Source organism: Cajanus cajan, chromosome 7 (genome assembly GCF_000230855.2).
Source record: "Cajanus cajan strain Asha chromosome 7, NIPB_CcT2T_4, whole genome shotgun sequence".
Lineage (NCBI taxonomy): Eukaryota > Viridiplantae > Streptophyta > Magnoliopsida > Fabales > Fabaceae > Cajanus > Cajanus cajan.
In genome coordinates this window covers 11,027,406-11,049,079 of record NC_138523.1, presented here as the reverse complement: position 1 = coordinate 11,049,079, position 21,674 = coordinate 11,027,406, and the positions used below count along the sequence as shown (strand labels likewise).

Here is a 21,674-nt window from a genome sequence, read left to right as displayed (position 1 = left end):
ACTTTTGAGAGAGACTTTGCTTAGCACAATGTGCTGAAAATATCATATATTCAAAAGTGAATCAAATGATGACTGAATGGTTCAATTTATAGGCCAAGAAGCATTCAAATTTGGCACCATCCACAAGCTTGTGCATTAGCACTGAGAATTTGAATTTCAAATGGAATTTGAAATTCAAATTTCTTGGCAACCACATGTGTTCTCCCATGTGCAGCCCGAATGTTAACATTGAAGGAGTGTTAACATTGGCCACCAACCACAAACACTGAGAATGGAATTTAGTGAGTTGAGAAAAGCGGTGGAGGAGGTGGAAGTGGTGGATGGTCATGCCCACAACATAGTTTCTCTTGATTCCAACTTTGCTTTCATCCAAGCCTTTTCTGAAGCTTATGGTGATGCCCTTACTTTTGCTCCCAACACTCTTTCTTTCAAGGTAACTTAACTTCTCCCTCGCTTTTCTAACTCCTTTATTCTCTAACTTTTGCTACATCTGCGTTCTGTTACGGTGTTGCGCAACAACGTTTTATTTTGGTTTTGGATTTTCTAACAATTTTATCTGCGAGTTTAGAGGGACATCACGATTGATATTTCAAAATTCAAAAAGTCAACTTCTCTGAACAAACTTGGGTTGATATTGTATTTGTTGGGGCCAAGCTGATTGCCCGATGCCATATTTTTAACATTCTAAAGGATATGTTCTTTTTGACTTTGGGAATTTAAATAAGAGAAATTTTATGCTACTTACATAAATTTGAGGGATTTTGAAACTGTCAAGTTTTTAAATTAATAATTAATTTTTAATTTAATTTTTTGTCGTTGTATAGTTTTGAACTTGTATGAAATAGTTAGTTAAAAATATTATGGGCATTTAAAACAAGTAAACAAACAAAATAAAAGTTAGACCTCTTATCTTTTATTGGATCAAATTAGAATTATAAACATTCTTTTATTTCATATTTCATAAGTTTTAAGTTGTATTTTCACACTTCTATTAAATAACTAATATGTCATAAGAAAGTGGTCCAAATGTGAAGAGAAAAATCATATAAATGTAAAACATGTAATTCAATGTCAAAAAGAATTGTACCAAAACACCTTATGGTGTGTTTGGATGAGTAATTTTACAAATTCAAGGAATTTGAAATTCTTGATATTTGAATTACTTTGATTTCAATTTCTATCATTGTTAAAATATTTTGTTTGGATAAGTCAATTCAATTTGTTTTAAATTTTAAATTGTTAATTTGGATATGATAATTTGATTCTATCATGATAAAATTGCTTTTAAAAATATATTTATATGTTGAGATTTTTAAATAAAATTTTTAAAAAAAATGTTAACCAATTTTTAAATATTTAATAATTTTAAAAATTAATTTAGATAATATTTAATAATTTTTAAAGTATTTTTGAATATTCAATAATTAAAAATATGAAGATATAAGATAAAATATATAAGTGAAATAAGAAAAAAATATGAGGAATTTCAAATTCTTACATTTTTGGGAGAATTTGAAATTCTATTATTTCCAAGAATTTCACAAATGCTTGGAATTCAAATTCTTTGTAAATTCTCCATCCAAATAAAGTATTTCACCTCAAAAATTTAAAATTCTTCAAACAAATGAATTACCCCATTAAAATTCCTCATCCAAACATACTCTTAATTTATACAGGATATCACTACAACAAAATTGCTATATAGTGAGTGACACACATTCTATAATGAAATTATATATGTCATTAAAAATTATTTTTACCCACACAATAACTATAATATATGTTGGTATATTATTAAAAAATGTGGGTATAGACTATATAATGACACACAAAATATGTTGTTAAATCTCATTATCAACACTAAAATTGTGTGTAACTATATGTCAAATAGACATATACTTGCATATATTATACCTATAGTGACACTTTTTGTATGTCACTATATGTAATATTTCTTGTAGTAATAGTTATTATTTTTTTAAAAATTTATCAAAAAGTGAAGTATAAATTGTCAAAAAGTATAGATGCTCTAACACATGCACGTGGTAGATAGATAGTGTGGTTATTTAAGTTTTAGGTAAAATGTATTAAAATGGCTTTAGAAAAGAATCAAGCCATGATCCAACGATTCATAACTACTTCCTTATTCAATAAACCATTCATATTCACTATTAGAAAAGTGTCATTTTCCTGCAAATTTTTTTACAAAAAGATATTCACAGAAATTTTTTGCGAATTTTCTTGGAATAATAATTTCACAAAAACTTTTACAAATTTATTTGCGAAAAATAATTTACAGATATTTTTTACAAGTTTTTTTATGAAAAATAATCTACAAGAAATTTTTTGCAAATTTTGCTACAATTTTAATGATCATAGAAATTTTTTTTCCATGGTAAAAATTTGCAGAAAATATTGTAAGAATTTTATTTTGTTTTTAGCAGATTTTCTTGCAAAAATTATTTGCAAGTAATGTTTACTAAATGGTAGAAAAATTTAGCAGGTAACTTTTCCTGCGATTTTTCCTACCAATTTTAATCTTTATGAAAAATCAAAAAAATATTTAAATTTATAATTTTAATATTTTAAAAAAAACTTCAAGTCCCACATCAATTGAAAAACAATTAAAGAGTATATAAGTTGGGACAACACTTACCTTACAAATTGATTTGTATAGTTGAGTGTTAGACTTATAATCTACAATCTTAGAGTTTAAAAGATTATGTATCACATGTTGGTGGCGTGGTAACAAATGCTTCGGATGAATATATTCATTGTGAGTAGTTGAAAGTTGAAGAATTATTAATAGAATTTGTAGTAATTTCTTTGATTTTTTTTTGTAAAAAATATTCTTGCAGAATTTCTTGTAAAAAATTCGCAGGAAACTTTTCTGTGAATCTTTTTTAAGGAAACTTTTCTGCAAATTTTAAAATTCGCAAAAAATATTATCTACGAAGGTATTACCTGTAGATAAAATTTCGCAGAAAAATTCGTAAGAATAATATTTGCTGCGAATTTTAATACAAAATTCGCATGAAAAATCGCATGTAATAAAAGAAATTTTAGTAGTGATTCGACACATAAAATATGTATGGGATATACGATATTTTTAAAAATATAAGATATGGGTATATTAATATAATTTTAAAAATATTTTTAATTATATAAACTTAAGTAAATTATATAAAGGACAGATGAACACTTATGCTAGGATATCACCATTTTATTGTAATATATCACACTTTAGTGATTTCAATCTCATCATTTTTTTTTGTCCATTATCATCTAATACATCAAGAAAAAGATTAACAACTTCGATAATGTTGATCCCTTTAATTGGACGCCATTCATTCCCGTTAATATCATTTGACCCTCTATATAACTCTTACCCTTTCTTGAGAGTAGTTGAAGATTTATATGCATAAAAACTAAATCTTCAACTCTCTTGGAATTAAGCCTATTTCTTTTCATATAATGGATAAAAGAATGTGTGCTCTAATTTCTCCTGCAACAAGAAGTTGATAATGCTTGTGAGAAAAGTTTTAATGCAATAGATTGAAGTTTGGGGATTATTGCATCATATATGGCCCACCAATCCTTAGATTTTATTTTTAAATTCTTTTGTTGGCATATATAGGATTATTTTTTAGGCTTTGGTATGAATCAGATACGTACTTAAAAAGTACCCATTTTTTTGGAAAATGTTATAGGTGGATATCTAATATGTAGGAGTGATAATGAACTGAAATAACTTGAAAATAGTTTAAAATTTAATTCAATAATTAACTTGTTAGACTTAATTCATGAAACAAATGAATTAAACTTAAAAAAAAGATTGAGTTCGATAAATAATGAGTTAAATTTGAGTTATGTATAGTTTAATTTCAACTTATTATAATTTGAAAGAATCTTCAAAACTTAGTTATTGAGTTAATAATAATAATAATAAAAGTTAACACCTTAAAATTTCATAATTATGGATTAAATTTTTTATTATTTTATGCAAGATGGGGTAGTTTTTATTTTTATAAACTTTAGTTATAATTATGCTTCTTTCAAGCCATACCTTATAACCTTGAAAAACTAATAGAACACGTTATGTTTTGTCTTTAAAAAAAAAGTAAACAATCATTTTATCTAAAATCTATTATTAAATTAAAATTTTGAAATGTATAAGATTAAAACAAAATTGGACTTTTGGTTTATGTGGTTCAAGCTAACGAGTTATGAACTGAACCAAATTACTAGCAAGCTTTAGAGTCAAGTTCAAGTTGGAAAACAAGGTTCATTTCAAACTCGAGTTGAACTAAGAGTTGAACCAAATATTATCGAGTCGAGCCGAGCTGAACCTAACTTGACTCAGCTTGACTCATTTTACTTAAATAATCTATTTAATATTTTTTAATTTTAAATTATACATTAATTTACATGGTTCATTCAATTTATAATTTGTTGTCTTGTTAGTGTATTATATTGACTACAATTTTTTAGAAATTCCTTTAGATTGAGTGTAGTATGAATTTTATTAAAAACTTGTAGATATGAAGTGTCTATAACATTTAAGGTTGAAAATGAGTTGAGTTCGACTGACTGAATAACATCTGGCTCAACTTGCAACTCGATTCAAGTTCAACATGAATCATTTTTTCAGCTCAAACTTGACTCGATTCAAGTTTGCTAACAACTTGGTTCAACTTGTCAGCTCGAATCACATAAACTAAAACTCAATTTTTTTTAATCTTATAGATTCAAATTTTCAATTTAATAATAGATCTCAGATAAAATGATTTTTTTATTTTATTTTTTTAAAAAAATAAAACACAACTTATTCTATTAGCTTTGCAACTATATATGACTCTAGAGAAACATGATTACAACTAAAGTTTGTATAATAAAAATATTCCATTTTGCGTAAAATAATAGAAAGTTCAATCCTTAACTATGAAATTTTAAAGTATTCACTTCTTTTATTATTATTTACTTATAATTGAGTTTTGAAAGCTTTTTCACATTTTAATATGATGAAATTAGATAGAAAGTTAATTATATAAACTATATATTTATATATGGATCTGATTCACAAAATAAATGAACCAAACTATAAACAACTCATATTCGACTCATTTATTTATCAAGCTCAATCTTTAACTCAAGTTCAGTCATTTGGTTTCTAAACCAAGTTTAACGAGTTAATTATCAAATTGAAATTTGTGTTATTTTTGAGTCAGTTTAATTCATTGCAACCCCTAATAACATGTATAATTTAAAAAATATTTAATAAAGATTTGTCATGTGGTTCAATTAGTGACTCACTAGTTTAATCTTGATGAGAGAAAGCCCAACATAATAACAACAACTTGATAAAAGAGCAATAACGTAGTGAAAATTAAATCCCACTACTTGTAGGAATCAACGAAGAGCACCAACAAAAAAGAGCAAAAATAGATAACTTAAACACACACAAGACACAAATATTTTTAACATGAAAAACTCTTCAATATAAAGGTAAAAACCACGAGTCATTCAAATCAAAGAAAAATCCATTATGATTAACAAAATGTACAAGAGAGTCTCCAAAGAACACACCAAACAATATTTACAATCAGTCAAAACAAACCAAGCACAATTTCTTACAAAAGAAAAATTAGATGAAAATCTCAAAAATAGAGTTGTCACTACGAGACTCTTTTCTCCAACTCCATACCTCTTTTCAACGATCTAATCGTTGAAAACAAAGAATCACATCCTACGAACTTGCTATTCAAAATGCAACTTGATCCAACAGTGAAAGAATCTACAATTGCAAATAAAAAGTTGTTGCCTAGTGGATATCCGAACTCAACAATGGAATTTTCTCTTTTCTCTTTATATTTTGATATTTTTTTCTCTAAAAATGAGTCACTCTTTATCCTAACCTAACATCTCTCCACTTGGTTAATTAAGACATAATATATTTACACATTTGGATCTATTCTCCACATAGGAAGGGAGCAAAAAACCCAACAAATATCTCCCTCATAAATGTGTGGAGATAACTGCCAAATTGACGATCTCGCAACAAATTTCAAACTTCTTTCTTGGTAATAACGTAGCCATCATATCACTACTATTATCACTGATGTGGATTTTGGTTAGCTCTAACAACTTAGCATCCAAAGCATCACATATCAAATGATACCTCACATTAATATGCTTAGACCTTGAATGAAAAGTTGAGTTCTTACAAAGATAAATAACACTCTAAGTACAAATAATAGATATTTATCTTAAATAAAATCAAGCTCCTAAAAAAATTTCTTCACCCATAGCAACTCTTTGCATGCTTTGGTAATGACAATGAATTCTGCCCCTATAGTAGACAATACTACATACCTTTATAGTCTATACTACTAAGTCACATCTTCCCCTACAAATTTAATCAAATAGCCTAAAGTGGTCTTCTTGGAATCAATATCTCTAGCCATAACAAAGTCTAAGTATCCCACCAAAGTAAGCTTATCAATACCAAAACAAAGCCTCATATTTGGGGTACCATGAAAATACTTCAAAAACTATTTCACAACATTCTAATGCTCTCTACATTGGTTTAACATAAATCTACAAACTATACCAATAACATGCTTTACATCTAGTCTTGTGCATACCATTGGACACATCAAACTACCCACTACAGATGCATAAGTAAGTTGTTACATATCCAATTTCTCAACTTCATTTGATAGAGTTTGTTTAAAACTTATCTTAAAATGAGTAACAAGAGAAGTGCTCACCACCTTGAACTTTTCCATCTAGAGTTTTTGCAACACTTTTAATATAGAGTTGATGTGACAACCAAAGTTTATTCTCCTTCCTATCATGGATGATTCTTATACTAAGAATCTGTTTAGTCGCTCCCATGTCCTTCATGGAAAATGACTCGTCCAATTACTTTTTCAACTTGTCAATTTTGGAAACATATTTTCCAATAATAACCATGTCATCAACATACAATAATAGGATAATGAAGTCATCATCAAAAAAATTTCTAACAAAAACACAATGGTTAGAAATAGTCTTCTTGCGCTTACACATGACAAACTCAAACTTCTTATACCATTGCCTTGGAACTTACTTCAAACCATATTGGCTCTTTCTTAGCCTTCACACATAGTATTCCTTGCCTCCAATAAGAAAACCACCAGGTTGCTTCATGTAGATCTCTTCCTATTAATCACCATGAAGGAAATCAATCTTCACATCCATTTGCATTACCTCCATATCAATAGCAGTAGCCCAACACAACACAGTTCTAATGGATGTCATTTTCACCATAGGTGAGAAAATCTCATTAAAATCAACACCTTTTCTTTGACTAAAACATTTCACCACTAATTTGACTTTATACCTCAAAGATGTAGAGTTATTTTCATATTTCACTCTATAGATCCACCTGTTATCCAAGGCTCTCTTACCTTTAGGCTTCTTCATCAAATCAAAAGTGTGATTATCATACAAGGATTTCATTTTTTCCTTCATAGCATCCAACCGCTTTTGTGTGTCTTCACTCACCATTGCCTTTTCAAAGCACTTAGGTTCTCCTTATCTTTCATGATCACATACTCATCAAAAAAATACCTTATAGATGATTCATAAGTTGGGTTGGTGGTGGTTAAGGTGCATCACTAAGACTTTCATCTTGTGACATCTTATGTTCCTCTTCATAAACATCGTCAATAAGAACATCTACCTCATCTCCAAGTCATTGCTCACCAACATAGCCATCTCATTACCACTCTGAACATCAATATCTCGATTATGAATAATCAATCAAACTGGATCAACATCAGCCATGACACTATTTCCCTTGGGTGTAGACTTCTCCACCTTATCAATGTCTTCAATTGTTTGTTTGGTCATGAACTTCACATTATGACTTCTAACAAGCTTTCTCTCAATAGGATCATAGAATCTGTAACCAAATTCATCCTCACCATAGCTAATAAAGATACATTATTTGGTCCTTACATCTAACTTGGATCTTTCATCCTTTGAAACATGCACAAATGCCTTGCAACCAAAAACTCTCAAGTGATCATACTTGACATTCTTGCCAAACCAAAATTTATTTGGCACCTCACTATTCAAATCAACAATAGGACTGAGATTAATAATATGTACTATCGTGTATAATTCCTCACCCTAAAAGTGCTTGGGTAACTTAGCTTTAGAAAACATACATCTTACTATTTTAATCAATGTCCTATTCATCATCTCTGCTAAAACATTTAACTAAGTAGTTTTAGGAGGAGGTTTCTCATGTGCAATACCATGTCATTTATAGTAGACATCAAACAGTCCATAGTACTCACCACCATTGTTGGTACAAATACACTTCAACTTTTTGCTTTATTGTCTCTCAACTAAGACATGTAATTCTTTAAACTTCTCTAACACTTGGTTTTTTGTCTTCAAAGTATAGACCCATAGTTTCTTGAAACAGTCATCAATAAAGGTAACAAAAGAAAATTTATTACCCAAGCTTTTACCTTCAAAGGACCACAAATATCTGAATTCACCAATTCAAGTAACTTAGATTTCCTAGAACGAGGATTCTTCTTAAAGGATACTATAATCTAGTTACTAATGCATGAAAACATTTCTCTAACCCTACATTCTTCAATCCTTGAAATACAACCTTTTTGACTAAAAAATTTAACTCCTTCTAACTAATATTATGACCAAGCCTTCAATGCCACAAAGATGCCTCCATATACACAACATTCACACTATTTAGCAATTAAAGTTTTTGTCTAGTCAAACTTGAAATTTTCTCCCTTTTAGTCATAGTCAAGTTACCTTTAGTGATTTTTCACTTTCTAGAACCAAAGTGGTTATCATAACCACCACCATCAAGAACCTACACAAAAATCAAATTAAAACAAACATCTGGTGCATGTTTAACTTCTCTAAGCAACAACTATGATTTGCAAGCAAACATCACCAACACTAATCACCTTGGAACACCATCATTACTCACCCTTAAAACTCCAAAACCACTTGGAGTATAAGATGCGAAGAACTCCTTCTTGGTTGTAATATGTAGTGTAACACAACTATCTATTATCCACATGCTCTCATTGGATACAAGATTAATTGCATCAAGATCACGAAGAATAATAAGATCATCATTGGTAGCGGTAGTAACACGATCTCCATCATCGTGATCTTTGTCTCTACTTACACTTCTAGTCTATATTCTCCTTTTTCCATAGGAAACAATTCTTTTGTATATTCCCTATTTTGTGACAAAAGTGACACTCCACATTCTTATGTCGAGATTTAGACTTGCTCTTGCTTTCGCCTCTACCACCCTTCTATTCTTACCTCTTGCTTCTGTCTTGTTCTTAGTAACAAGCACCTCTAAATGAGATGAAGTATCGTGTGTCTTCTTTCTCATCTTCTCATTAAGCACACCACTCTTTTGCATTTGCAAAGAAACATGGAAACTCAGAATGTCTACCAATAGGAATAGTCTCAATAAATCTTCATCAAATTTTATACTCATTCCAGATAATTGATCAAAACACCCTTTAAATTTACTCAACTAATATGTAAAGGGAGTCTCTTTCTTGTACTTCAACTCCACAAAATTGTTCAACAAGTATAATTTATTAGTCCCTAATTTAAAAACATACATAGACCCAAGCCTATCCCATGGGTTCTTGCATGTCTCATTGGCAATAAAATTGTAGACATTATTATCAACAAATTACTTGATAAATCCACACACTCGTTAATATTCAAAATCCCATTCTTCATTAGACTTGGATTCTGACTTATTAGAAGTAAAGACAAGAAGATGCAAATTCTTCACAAATAACAAGTCCTTCATCTTGTCCTTCCATGAGTGATAATTTTTTTAAAAAAATATCATTTTCATATGTAGCTCTATCATTCAAACAAACCAACAACCCCTTAACCATGCTATAATACCACTCTGATATCAACTTAATAAAAGAGCAATAAAACAACAAAAATTAAATCTTTCTACTTATAAGAATCAATTAGGATTACTAACAAAATAGAGTCCAAAACCCAACATAGTAAGGGAGCACAAAGAGAGTCCAAAACCTAACAGATCTTTAACTCACTGATCCTGAACTTAACCCGTTTAATGATTGTTCTGACTTTTAAACATTGTGCACAATTATTTTAAAACAATGTACTCTTTCTCGGGTTGAGTCTTGCTCACAATCAGAGTGTCTGTCTATTTGATGCGGATTTTAACACATGTGCTATAGTTTTCAGTTCAACTTGTATTCGCTAAAATATTATCCTCTAGAATTTTTGTTTGAAGAACTTTGAAGTTGAATATTTTCTATCTGGAATCTTATTATGACAGCCTATATATTATGTAATGTTAGAGAAATTTAAGAGATATTGCTGAGCTCTATGGAACCGAGTTATCTTTGCAAGGTGTTGAGGAATATCGAAAAGTCTCTAGAATTCAATCCATCTGCTCAACATGCTTCAAGGCTGCGAGAATCAATGCCATACTCATTGATGATGGATTGAAATTGGACAAAAAGCATGATATAGAATGGCATAGGAGTTTTGCACCTATTGTAGGTAGAATCTTAAGAATTGAACAATTGGCCGAGGAAATTCTTGATGAGGTGAGACACCTAAACACATTCACTTTTAATCTGCATTCCCATGATTATTAGGCATCTTATATTATTATAGGTGCTTTATTGTTCTCTTTTACTTGTTTTAGTAACCATGCCATCTACATAGTCTGCTCTTTTCTTGGGTTATTTTTTTTTTTTTTTCTGCTTGCTGAAATTCCATTATAGTATTTCATGTGAACAAAAAATTCCGTTGTGGTATTTATTTAATGTTACAGTTTAATTCCACATGATCATTTATGTAGGAAGGATAATATATTCAAATCCCTTTTGTATTGCTGAAGCTGGAGGGTTAGGCCTTCCAAACTTGAGATATCTAGGTTACTTCCTTTCTGTGCAAGCATTTTATAAGGTTAAATAAAAAACAAGTTTTGAAACAAGGAGACAAAAAATGTTGTGTTTTGCAAGGTTCATTTTAGATCGGTAGTTTAGCAACTGGACTTTCATTATGTATGCATTCATTCCATACGCTTCATCTGCTTTCTTATTTACAAGAATTGTTTAAAGTGTTTGGCTAAATTAATCTTCAAATGTCTTAAGCATAACCTGGGTGTGAATATTCTTTAAGTAGATATTCCGTAGTCTTTGGTATAAAAGATATTTTCAATTAAATTATACTTTAGTTGACTTTATATTGTTGAGATTTCCATTGAAACACTTTTGTTAATATTTGTAAATTCGTTTAATTCTATCAACGGTCTCAAACACGGCAAGTATACCGGCCGTTCAAGTAGTAAAAATATCGTATCCACAGGGATTAGAAGGTAAAATAAGCATTTATTGACTATTCGTGACTAAAGAATAATTCCAATTTGTAGTTTGTCATGTGTATGTGAATTAAAGATCATGACTACTGGAATGAAAGCTATAAAAATATTTGTTTGAGAGTGGAAAAGGTTAGAAATGATATTGTGGTATTGTGAGGTTGTGGGGGTCAGATTTCACCAAACGTAACACTAATGTATCCTTAATCTCTTGTTACATACATTGCTTAGTCAACCCATAAGTTTACTCAAACCTAATCCCTTAGAGAAAGAGTCTAGGTGCGGACATTGAATATCAATCCCTTGAGTACCCAATATCTACACCCGCATTACGGGCTAGGGTTTAAAACTACTAATGGGTCAAGCTCTATCCCTAGATACAATCTCCACTAGGCATATGTTCCAGAACTAGTTTCAAGGGTATTTCTCAATATTCAATGGAACCTTAAATCATGCAAAGGGTGATCAATCCAAAGCAAGCATTAAGCGTAGAAACGTACACAACAAAGAATGAAACAATACATATATATATTATTAAAAACGTAAGGATTACAATAGAGTACGTTGGTTACATCTAACCCCACAAAAAATGGGTGGAACCACTCAACAATGAGGGTAAATACAAAATAGAGATGAAAGGAGAAGTGAAGAACCGAAGGAAAGATCCACACACGAACGATCCCAAGCCCTGGGAATCCCTTTCGCAGCTCCTGGAGGCACCCAATGTGTGAATGAGGGTTTCTCCCTCGAAAATGGCTTCAAATACGAGCCTGGGAGATCAGATTAGGGTTTCGCGCTCGGCGTGTAAGTCTTCGCGCCCGGCGCGTAGTCTTTTGAACACTTTCTGTCTCATTGTAAGCCCGGCGCAATTCCATTTTACGCCTGGCGTAATGTCTTCCAGAGAGTTTCAAGCCTCTCTGTCTCGATCACGCCTGGCGCGGGTAGTTTAGCGCCCGGCGCATGTGTAACTTGCAGAGATTGAATGCTCTGCTCTTCTCAAGCCCGGCGCGGTTCATATTGCACCCGACACATCCACTCTGCTCTGCTCCTTAGCTCCTTAGATTTTCAATCCTAAGGTCTTCCATCCTCAATTCACTAGCTCAATACCTGCACAAAAAATGAGGTGTATTAAGGTATTGTTAGCTGAAGTTGGGTTAGTTATATCTGCACACAAAATGAACCAAAAAGAGAACAATTATATTGTAATGGTTCAAAGGATGAGTGGAATTTGTTCAATAAGTCTCATCCAAAAAGAGGTAAAATTGAGACTTAACAGTTAGGCCTTCCAAACTTGAGATATCTGGGTTACTTCCTTTCTGTGCAAGCATTTTATAAGGTTAAAGAAAAAACAAGTTTTGAAACAAGGAGACAAAAAATGTTGTGTTTTGCAAGGTTCATTTTAGATCGGTAGTTTAGCAACTGGACTTTCATTATGTATGCATTCATTCCATACGCTTCATCTGCTTTCTTATTTACAGGAATTGTTTAAAGTGTTTGGCTAAATTAATCTTCAAATGTCTTAAGCATAATTAACCTGGGTGTGAATATTCTTTAAGTAGATATTCCGTAGTCTTTGGTATAAAAGATATTTTCAATTAAATTATACTTTAGTTGACTTTATATCACATCTTCAATTTGGATTTTGTGAGTTTGGAGTTAAGTTAAATAGGAACCTGCACGTATTCATAAACTGACAAATGATTTACTTTTTAATATTTCATAACCCTATACAAGAATAGTAAAAAGGGTTAATTTAGTTCATTTAAGTTTAGCCCATCGTCAACTTATCAAGTAAAAATGGACTAAATACTTTGACTTGTCACACTTGAAGTTGAGTTGACAGGCTAACCTACAAAAAAAAATATAAAATAAGGTTTGTATATTAATTTTAGGCATCTCTTCCTTTCTTAATATAAGGAACTATATAAACTAGTGCACCTAAATAATAAAATAAATTTTAAATATATTTGATGTAATTTGTTACACAATAAATATCAAATTTATTATATAATAAAATAGATATATAATTATATTATAAATAGATCTTTTGACAAATTTGTTATACAACAAATATCAAATTAAATATAATAAAATATATTAAATATACAACAAATTTATTGTATGACAAATCACATATTGCACACATAATAAATTTGATATAACAGACTGACGGGTTTTGTAGGGTGGAATGAAATAATTTTTTTCCTTTCAGTCCTCTAGGATGTTTGGATGTATAAGATATCAGATCATGATAGTAGGCCATAAAGTTATTTGCTTTCCAAAAGAACTAGATTTGATCAAATGAGGATCGATTCTATACTTTGCTTGATGTTTATAATTATCGCATGGTAATTCATGTGAAGGTCTTACAAGAACTTAAGGGACATGCTTAGTTTTGGTGTTTTTCCTTATTGTGATTTCTCCTTCAAATTCTCCTTCTTTAGTCATTTTCTTTGTTAGAGTATGTTAAATTATGATGCAAATTCTAGAAAAGAAAAAGAAATTCTAGAAAACATAATATAAGATGTATAAGTCTCTAAAAAAACTAAAAGAGTGTAGAGACTTAAAGAATCTAGAAATTCTAGATATTTTCATTATCATCTAGAGATGGAGCACTATGCCTATAAATAGGTAAATTGGGACTTCATTGTAACAACAAAAACTACTACTACTACATACTACTCTCTAAATTCAAATAAGTTCCTATTATTCACCATCAACTACTATTCAACTATCGTACACAATTTCTCAAGACTACTCATGTTCCTTTTGTCTATTCCACCAACTATTCCCTTGACAGCTATTAAATACTAACAGTGGTATCAGAGCTATGTTCATTCATCTACTGGGCGTAGAAAAATCACCCAACTACTTCTAAAATTCTCTTTTATACTTATAAACATTTTTTCTTTGATCCATGGCCTCCAATATCGTTAATTTTTCATCTGTCCCTTTACCAGTTTTTACTGGTGAAAATTTTGATCTTTGGAAGCTCAAACTAAAGACATATTTTATCTCACGGAAACTGTGTGATATTGTTCAATTTGGTTATACAAAACCATATAATACTATCACTTTGTCTAAAGAGGAGTGGAAGAAGTTAGAAGACTAGCAACAAAAGGATGCCCAAGCATTGTTTGTTCTTCAACAAGCTGTGAAAGAAACTATCGCTAGACGGATCATGGATGCAGACACTGTAAAAAAGTCATGGGATATTTTGAAAGAAAAATTTGAAGGCAATGAGCAGGTACACTCCGTCAAACTACACTATCTAAGAAGAGAATTTGAGACCATTAAAATGAAGGAATCCGAGAACATTGAAAAATATTATGGAAGAATAAAAGAAATAGTTAATAAAATGAAATTATATGGAAAAGAAATTAAGGAGAAGAGAGTGGTAGAAAAAAACCTTATCACTCTCACAGAAAAATATTATTCCATTGTAGCTTCCTTAGAAACTTCCTCAGATCCATCTTCTCTATCGGTGAATAAATGAATTGGTCCCCTTGGGGCGCACGAAGCAAGATTAAATAGCCGTGTCGATACAGATTTAGTTGAAAATGCATTTCAATCAAAGCTTAAATTACAGTCTAAAAATAAAGAAGATGGAGGAAAGAAAAATGTTGGAGAATATTCTAGAAACAAAGATTCTAGAATTTCTCTGGAAACAAAAATATAAATATCCTTTATGTGGTATTTGCAATAAGTCAGGACATGCAGAAAAAGATTGTTGGCATTGTAGGAAGCCAATATGTCATTATTGTAATAAACTCAGTCACGTGGAGAAGTACTGTCGTAACAAAAATAAACATAAAATGAATTTTGCTGAAGAGCATAATCGAGAGCAACGTCTATTCTATGCTAACCAAGAATCTTGTGACAACGGAGATGGAAGCTAGTACTTGGATAGTGGATGTAGCAATCACATGGCCAAGGACCAAAGCATCTTCAAAGACATTGATAACTCCGTCAAAGTCAAAGTTCGACTGGGAACCGACATGATGGTGGAGTCTCAAGGCAAAGGCACTATCATAGTGGAGACAAAGAAAGGTACGAGACTCATCAAGGACATTTTACTAGTTCCCAATCTTAAAGAAAATCTTTTAAGCATTGGCCAGATGATGGAGAATGGATATTCTCTTCACTTTGAAAAAGATATATGCAAAATTTATGATAGTAAAAGTTTAGAGATTGGCCAAGTAAAAATGGAGAAGAGAAATAAAAGCTTTCCTTTAAGCTTCAACCGTGGCACTAATATTGCCATGAAGGTAGAAGTTGATGACGCATGTCTCTGGATTGGAGATTTGGCCATTTCAATATTCATGCCTTAAAGCTTCTACATCAGAAAGGTATGATGAGAGATCTACCCAGCCTAAAGGAAAATAATGAAGCTTGTGAAGGATGCCTTTTTGGAAAGCAGTAAAGATTACCGTTCTCAAGTAATAATGCATGGTTGTCGCCACCGGCCCGAAACGGGGCTTTCGGCATTCGCGAAGACGGTCGAGCTCGCTTTTATTTTAGTTTTGAAAATGTATTGGATTATTAGAACGACTTGTTCTCAAACTGAGACCTTGTCGATCTTATCCAATTTATTTATTAAATGTCTCACCAATCCATATTAATCCCAAGCGGGACCCTCCATGGATTAGTGGTTTTCGCAAAAGGAGGGTTCGTGGAGTCGCCACCAATGTTTTACTCAAAACATTGGAAAAAGGGATAAGGCAATTGATTTTATAAATCAACTTTGGCCATTACAACCAGAGTTGGGTAAGGGAGTCGGTTACGCGTGGGGAAGGTGTTAGCACCCCACAGCGCCCCTTTCGGGTTCCCTATGACAGATTATTTCTAAAATAATAGCGTAAAATTACTAAATTACCCCTATTTATTATAAACGATTATAAATTAACTATCTACATGATGACAGTTTAAATATGCACACAGAAAGCAGTAAAAGGAAGGATTTAAGAAGAAACCTCTTGAAGCGTGCTTTTATATATTGAGTAAAACTGGGAAGCTTTTTGGCGTTCCCTCGCTCTACAAGCTCGCTCGCTCCTTCCTAAAAACTTTTGACTATGGAAATCCGGAGGATTTCCCTTCGACTAGGTTCGAATCTCCAAGCTAAGTGCTCGGAATTCCAAAACTTCGTCGGATCGACTCCCAGAGAGGTTCCTAAGGCAGAGCACTGCTCAAAAACCCCAGAACACTCAATAAGAGAGTCAAGAAATGGTTCAAAAGTGTCCAATGACGTCCAATTGACGTCATATTTATAGGGAATAGGCGCAATACGGCCTACAGAAGCAATACGGCCGTATTGAAATTTTTGAACTTCAATACGGCCGTATTGAGTTCAATACGGCCGTATTGAAATTCAGAAATTTCAATACGGCCGTATTAAATTCAATACGGCTGTATTGAAGCTTCAATACGGCCGTATTGATTTCAGTACGGCCGTATTGAAGTTTCAGAAACTTCAATACGCCGTATTGAGTTCACTGCGGCCGTATTGAAGCTTCAATACGGCCGTATTAAGTTCAGTACGGCCGTATTGGGCTTCATTCCCTCCACTTCCTTATTTTGAGCTATTCTAAGACCTCTAGACCTACAGAGAACCCTCCTAGGGCCTTCCAGGAGTCCTTCTGGCTGATCTTCCTTCAGTCTTCGAGAGTCTTCAAGCTTTATTTCCGACCCGGACAATTTTAGGGGTCTACAATGGTGAGCCAAGGACTTGTTGGAGCTAATTCCTACTAATGTTTGTGGACCGAAGATGACACCATCACACACCAACAACAGGTATTTCATCCTCTTTATTGATGACTTTTCTAAAATGATGTGTGTCTATTTCCTGAAGACAAAGTCAGAAGTCTTTGGAATATTCAAGAAATTCAAGGCCCTTGTTGAAAAGCAAAGTGAAAAACAGATAAAAGTACTTAGAAGTGATCGTGGAAAGGAGTATACATCTTGTGAGTTTGACAAATTTTGCGAAGATGAAGGCATAGAGTGACAACTTACAGTTGCAAATACTCCACAACAAAATGGTGTGTCAGAGAGAAAGAATCGCATAGTCATGGAGATGTCGAGATCGATGCTAAAAGAGAAAGGACTGCCAAATACATTCTGGGTTGAAGTATTTTACACTACAATCTACCTACTCAATAAATGTCCTACTAAAGCAGTTCGGGACAAGACTCCAATAGAAGCTTGGAGCGGGAAGAAGCCATCAGCTAAACACCTAAGGGTCTTTGGATCTATTTGCTACATTCATGTGCTAGATGAAAAAAGGCATAAATTAGAAGACAAGACCGTACGAGACATATTCTTGGGATACAATTCACAATCAAAAGGCTATCGAGCTTACAATCTTCAGACAAAGAAGCTAACAATCAGTAGAGATATTGAAGTAGATGAAAATGCTACTTGGAACTGGGAAGAAGAGCGAATTGAGAAAAAGACTATATACATGGCCATCAATCAACCAACTACATCAAGTCTGGAAGACAACAATCAAGACGTTGTTATCTCTCTAGAATCTCCAAGAATAGTTCTAGAACAAGAAGAATCATCACTTGAGTCTACTCCGAGACGAGTTAGATCACTAGTAGATATATATGAAACCTACAACTTGGCCATACTTGAACCAGGAAGCTTTGAAGAGGCAGCAAACCAAGAAGTATAGGTCAAGGCTATGGAAGAAGAGATTAAAATGATTGAGAAGAATAATACATGGGAGCTCGTAGATTGCCCTCATGGAAAAGATATCATTGGATTAAAATGGGTATATAAAACAAAGCTTAACCCTAATGAAACTATACAAAAGCACAAAGCAAGATTGATTGCTAAGGGCTACTCACAGCAACCAGGAGTGGACTACAATGAGACATTTGCTCTAGTCGCACGCCTAGACACAATAAGAGCTCTAATAGCTCTTGTGACACAAAAAGGACGGAACATCTACCAACTAGATGTCAAGTCTACATTCCTCAATGACATACTTGAAGAAGAGATCTATGTGGAGCAACCACCAGGATTCGTGATGAAAGGCCATGAAGGCAAAGTATTGAGACTGAAGAAAATTTTATATGGCCTGAAGCAAGCTCCTTGAGCATGGTATAACAAGATCGACCAGTACTTCACTGATCATGGATTCAAGAGGAGTAAGAGTGAGCCTACACTATACATCAAGACTCAAGGTCAGCATACTCTCTTACTCTCTCTATATGTAGATGATCTTATTTACACTAGAACCAATACAAAGATGATGATGGAGTTTAAAGAAGACATGATGAAGACCTTTGAGATGACTGATCTTGGCTTGATGAGTTACTTCCTCGATATAGAGGTAAGTCAGAGAATTGATGGAATATTCATCTTACAAAAGAAATATACAGAAGTTTTATTGAAGAAATTTAATATGCACAGATGCAAACTTGTAAGTTCACCGCTAGTGACGAATGAGAAACTACAAAAGGTGGATGGAGCACCAGAAGCTGATGCATCCCGATATAGGAGTCTAGTTGGAAGTTTACTTATTTGATAGTTACATGATCAGGCATCATGTTCGCTACAAGTCTTGTATCAAGATTCATGCAAAAGCCAAGTCAAATTCACTATGGATTAGGAAAAAGAATATTGAGATATCTACAAGGCATAAGGGAGTTTGATATATGGTATAAAACCATGAACAAATCAAGGATGATTGGCTATACCGATAATGATTGGGAAGAATCAATAGATGACATGAAGAGTACATCAGGATATGCCTTCTCACTAGGATCTAAATTTTTCTCTTGGGCGTCAAATAAGCAAGTAACAGTTGCACAACCTATAGCAAAAGCAGAGTATATAGTAGCTGCTAAAACTACAAGTCAAACAATATGACTACAGAGAATACTTGAAGAAATGAGTGAACAACAAGATGGACGGACTGTTATATATTGTGACAACAGATCAACAATGGCAATATAATGGAAAAGAATCCAGTTCATCATCAAAGAATGAAACACATAGTCATCAAATATCACTTCATCAGAGAAGCGGAAGCAACTAAGTAAATTCAACTTGAATACTGCTCCCAGAAGATCAAGTTGCAAACATATTTACAAAGGCTCTACCAAGAGCGAAGTTTGAACAATTACAAAATATGCTTGGAGTTACCGAAATTTGCATCAAGGAGGAGTGTTAAATTACGATGCAAATTCTAGAAAAGAAAAAGAAAATTCTAGAAAATATAAGATAAGATGTATAAGTCTCTAGAAAAAAAAACTAAAAGAGTGTAGGGACTTGAAGAATCTAGAAAGTCTAGATATTTCCACCATCATCCAGAGATGGAGCACCATGCCTATAAATAGGCAAATTGGGACTTCATTGTAACAACAACAACAACAACTACTACTACTACTACTACTACTCTCTAAATTCAAATAAAGTTCCTATTATTCACCATCAACTACTATTCAAGTATCATACACAATTTCTCAAGATTACTCATGTTCCTTTTATTTATTCCACCAACTATTCCCTTGACAACTATTAAATACTAACAGAGTATACAATCTACTCACATTATATTACTAGTTGTAAAGTTGTTTCACTTGTCTTTACAATAGTTCATTTCTTTCTATCCAACGGTTACTTTATCAGTTAGGACAATTTTTCAATAACATTGATGCCGAGTCAGCATAGTTACCAACTTTCTCTAGACTTTTCTCAAACTCTACATATTGTATACATATGTACTCTCTCCATCTAATTGTGCGAATAATACATTTCATTTTTCAATTTACTTTCTCAGTTTCTAAAGAACACTCAAAATCTAATATTCTCACTCATAAGTCTATTATGTGCCTGTATTGTGGTTGAAATTGAAAAATATATATTCAGTCATATCAAATTTTATTTCCTCTTTTCTTTTATTTTTCTGAAGAATGAAAGTTTCATTATCTTTGGAATTGGGATTATTATGTGGTATTAAGTCTAAAAACAAGATCCCACGTAGATAAAACAAGAAGAGAAATAATAGTTTAAAAGATATACACATATTCCAATAGTAAAGAGGTCTTTTGGATAATAAACAAAAATAAAATTATGAGGACTTAATCTTAAAATGGACAATATCTAACCATTATAGAATTGTATGTGAAATAATTTTATAAAAAATATATAAATATATGATCCTTGAATCAAGGCCAGTGTCACTAGTTAGGAAGATGTCATTGTTCAATTGCATATTTTCCAACTCCTGTTTAATTTCATGATTGCATCCTTCTGTTTGCAATTGTTTTTGTATTCTTCCTCGAAGCCATTCACCTCTTATGTTATCTTATATCTAAATCTGATGTTTCCTAAAGGACTTGCCTGATGGATCTTCTTGGACAGCGGATTCATTTACTAGAGCATTTGTCTCAAAGTTGAAATCATATCCTTTATATGTGTTTTCTCTCTTTCGCTCCCTCTCTCTCACCACACACACACACCAAAATGCTTTCTTAGCTTTATAAGAATATAATGTCTTAGCTGGATTCCTTAGCGATACTGTTACAGTTGCTGGTGAGATCTTTGGATTGAAAAGCATAGCTGCATACCGCAGTGGCCTAGAAATCAATACCAATGTGACTAAACAGGATGCTGAGGAGGGTCTGAGGCAAGTGTTGATCGGTGAGTAGTGTGCATGTAGGTTTTAATTTGATCTGTTTCAGGATATTCTTACCCACCATTCTATACTTTTCAGCTGGGAAGCCTGTCCATATTGCAAACAAAACTCTTGTTGACTACATCTTTTTACAAAGTTTGGAAGTTGCTCAATCCTATGACTTGCCAATGCAGATACACACAGGGTAATGCATGGTTTTCAATTGTTTGATACTTTTACATATATTGATATCCAAAACATCACTGATGTTAGTAAGGTGAAATTAGTTGGTGCCTTGTCCACTCCTAGGATTTACCAAACTTCTCTTAAATGTCAAAGACGCAGCTCCTTTTCCTATTTATAGCTGTCGAGGCACATATGACCATGATTTTCTGCTTGACAATATCTCTTACTTTTATCTAGTATACTAATTTGTTCTTTTGTTGTTTAGCTTTGGAGATAAAGATCTGGATTTGCGACTTTCCAATCCTCTTCTTCTACGTGCAGTTCTTGAGGACAAGAGATTTTCGAAGTCTCGGCTTGTTCTTTTACATGCATCCTATCCATTCTCAAGGGAAGCATCATATCTAGCATCTGTTTACTCACAGGCAAACATTC

The 21,674-nt window shown here is 32.5% G+C and overlaps 1 protein-coding gene across 1 annotated transcript in view; it reads left to right on the top strand.

The window, feature by feature from the left end:
- Positions 1-231: 231 nt before the first annotated feature.
- The window catches only part of LOC109811186 (protein fluG), a 28,887-nt gene continuing 7,444 nt past the window's right edge, over positions 232-21,674 (top strand). The window contains exons 1-6 of the mRNA XM_083060953.1: positions 232-433; positions 10,404-10,655; positions 20,776-20,844; positions 20,968-21,082; positions 21,156-21,261; positions 21,508-21,664. Coding sequence (XP_082917079.1) covers positions 272-433; positions 10,404-10,655; positions 20,776-20,844; positions 20,968-21,082; positions 21,156-21,261; positions 21,508-21,664 — 861 coding nt within the window. The 5' untranslated portion in view covers positions 232-271. The remainder of the gene's footprint in view (positions 434-10,403; positions 10,656-20,775; positions 20,845-20,967; positions 21,083-21,155; positions 21,262-21,507; positions 21,665-21,674) is intronic.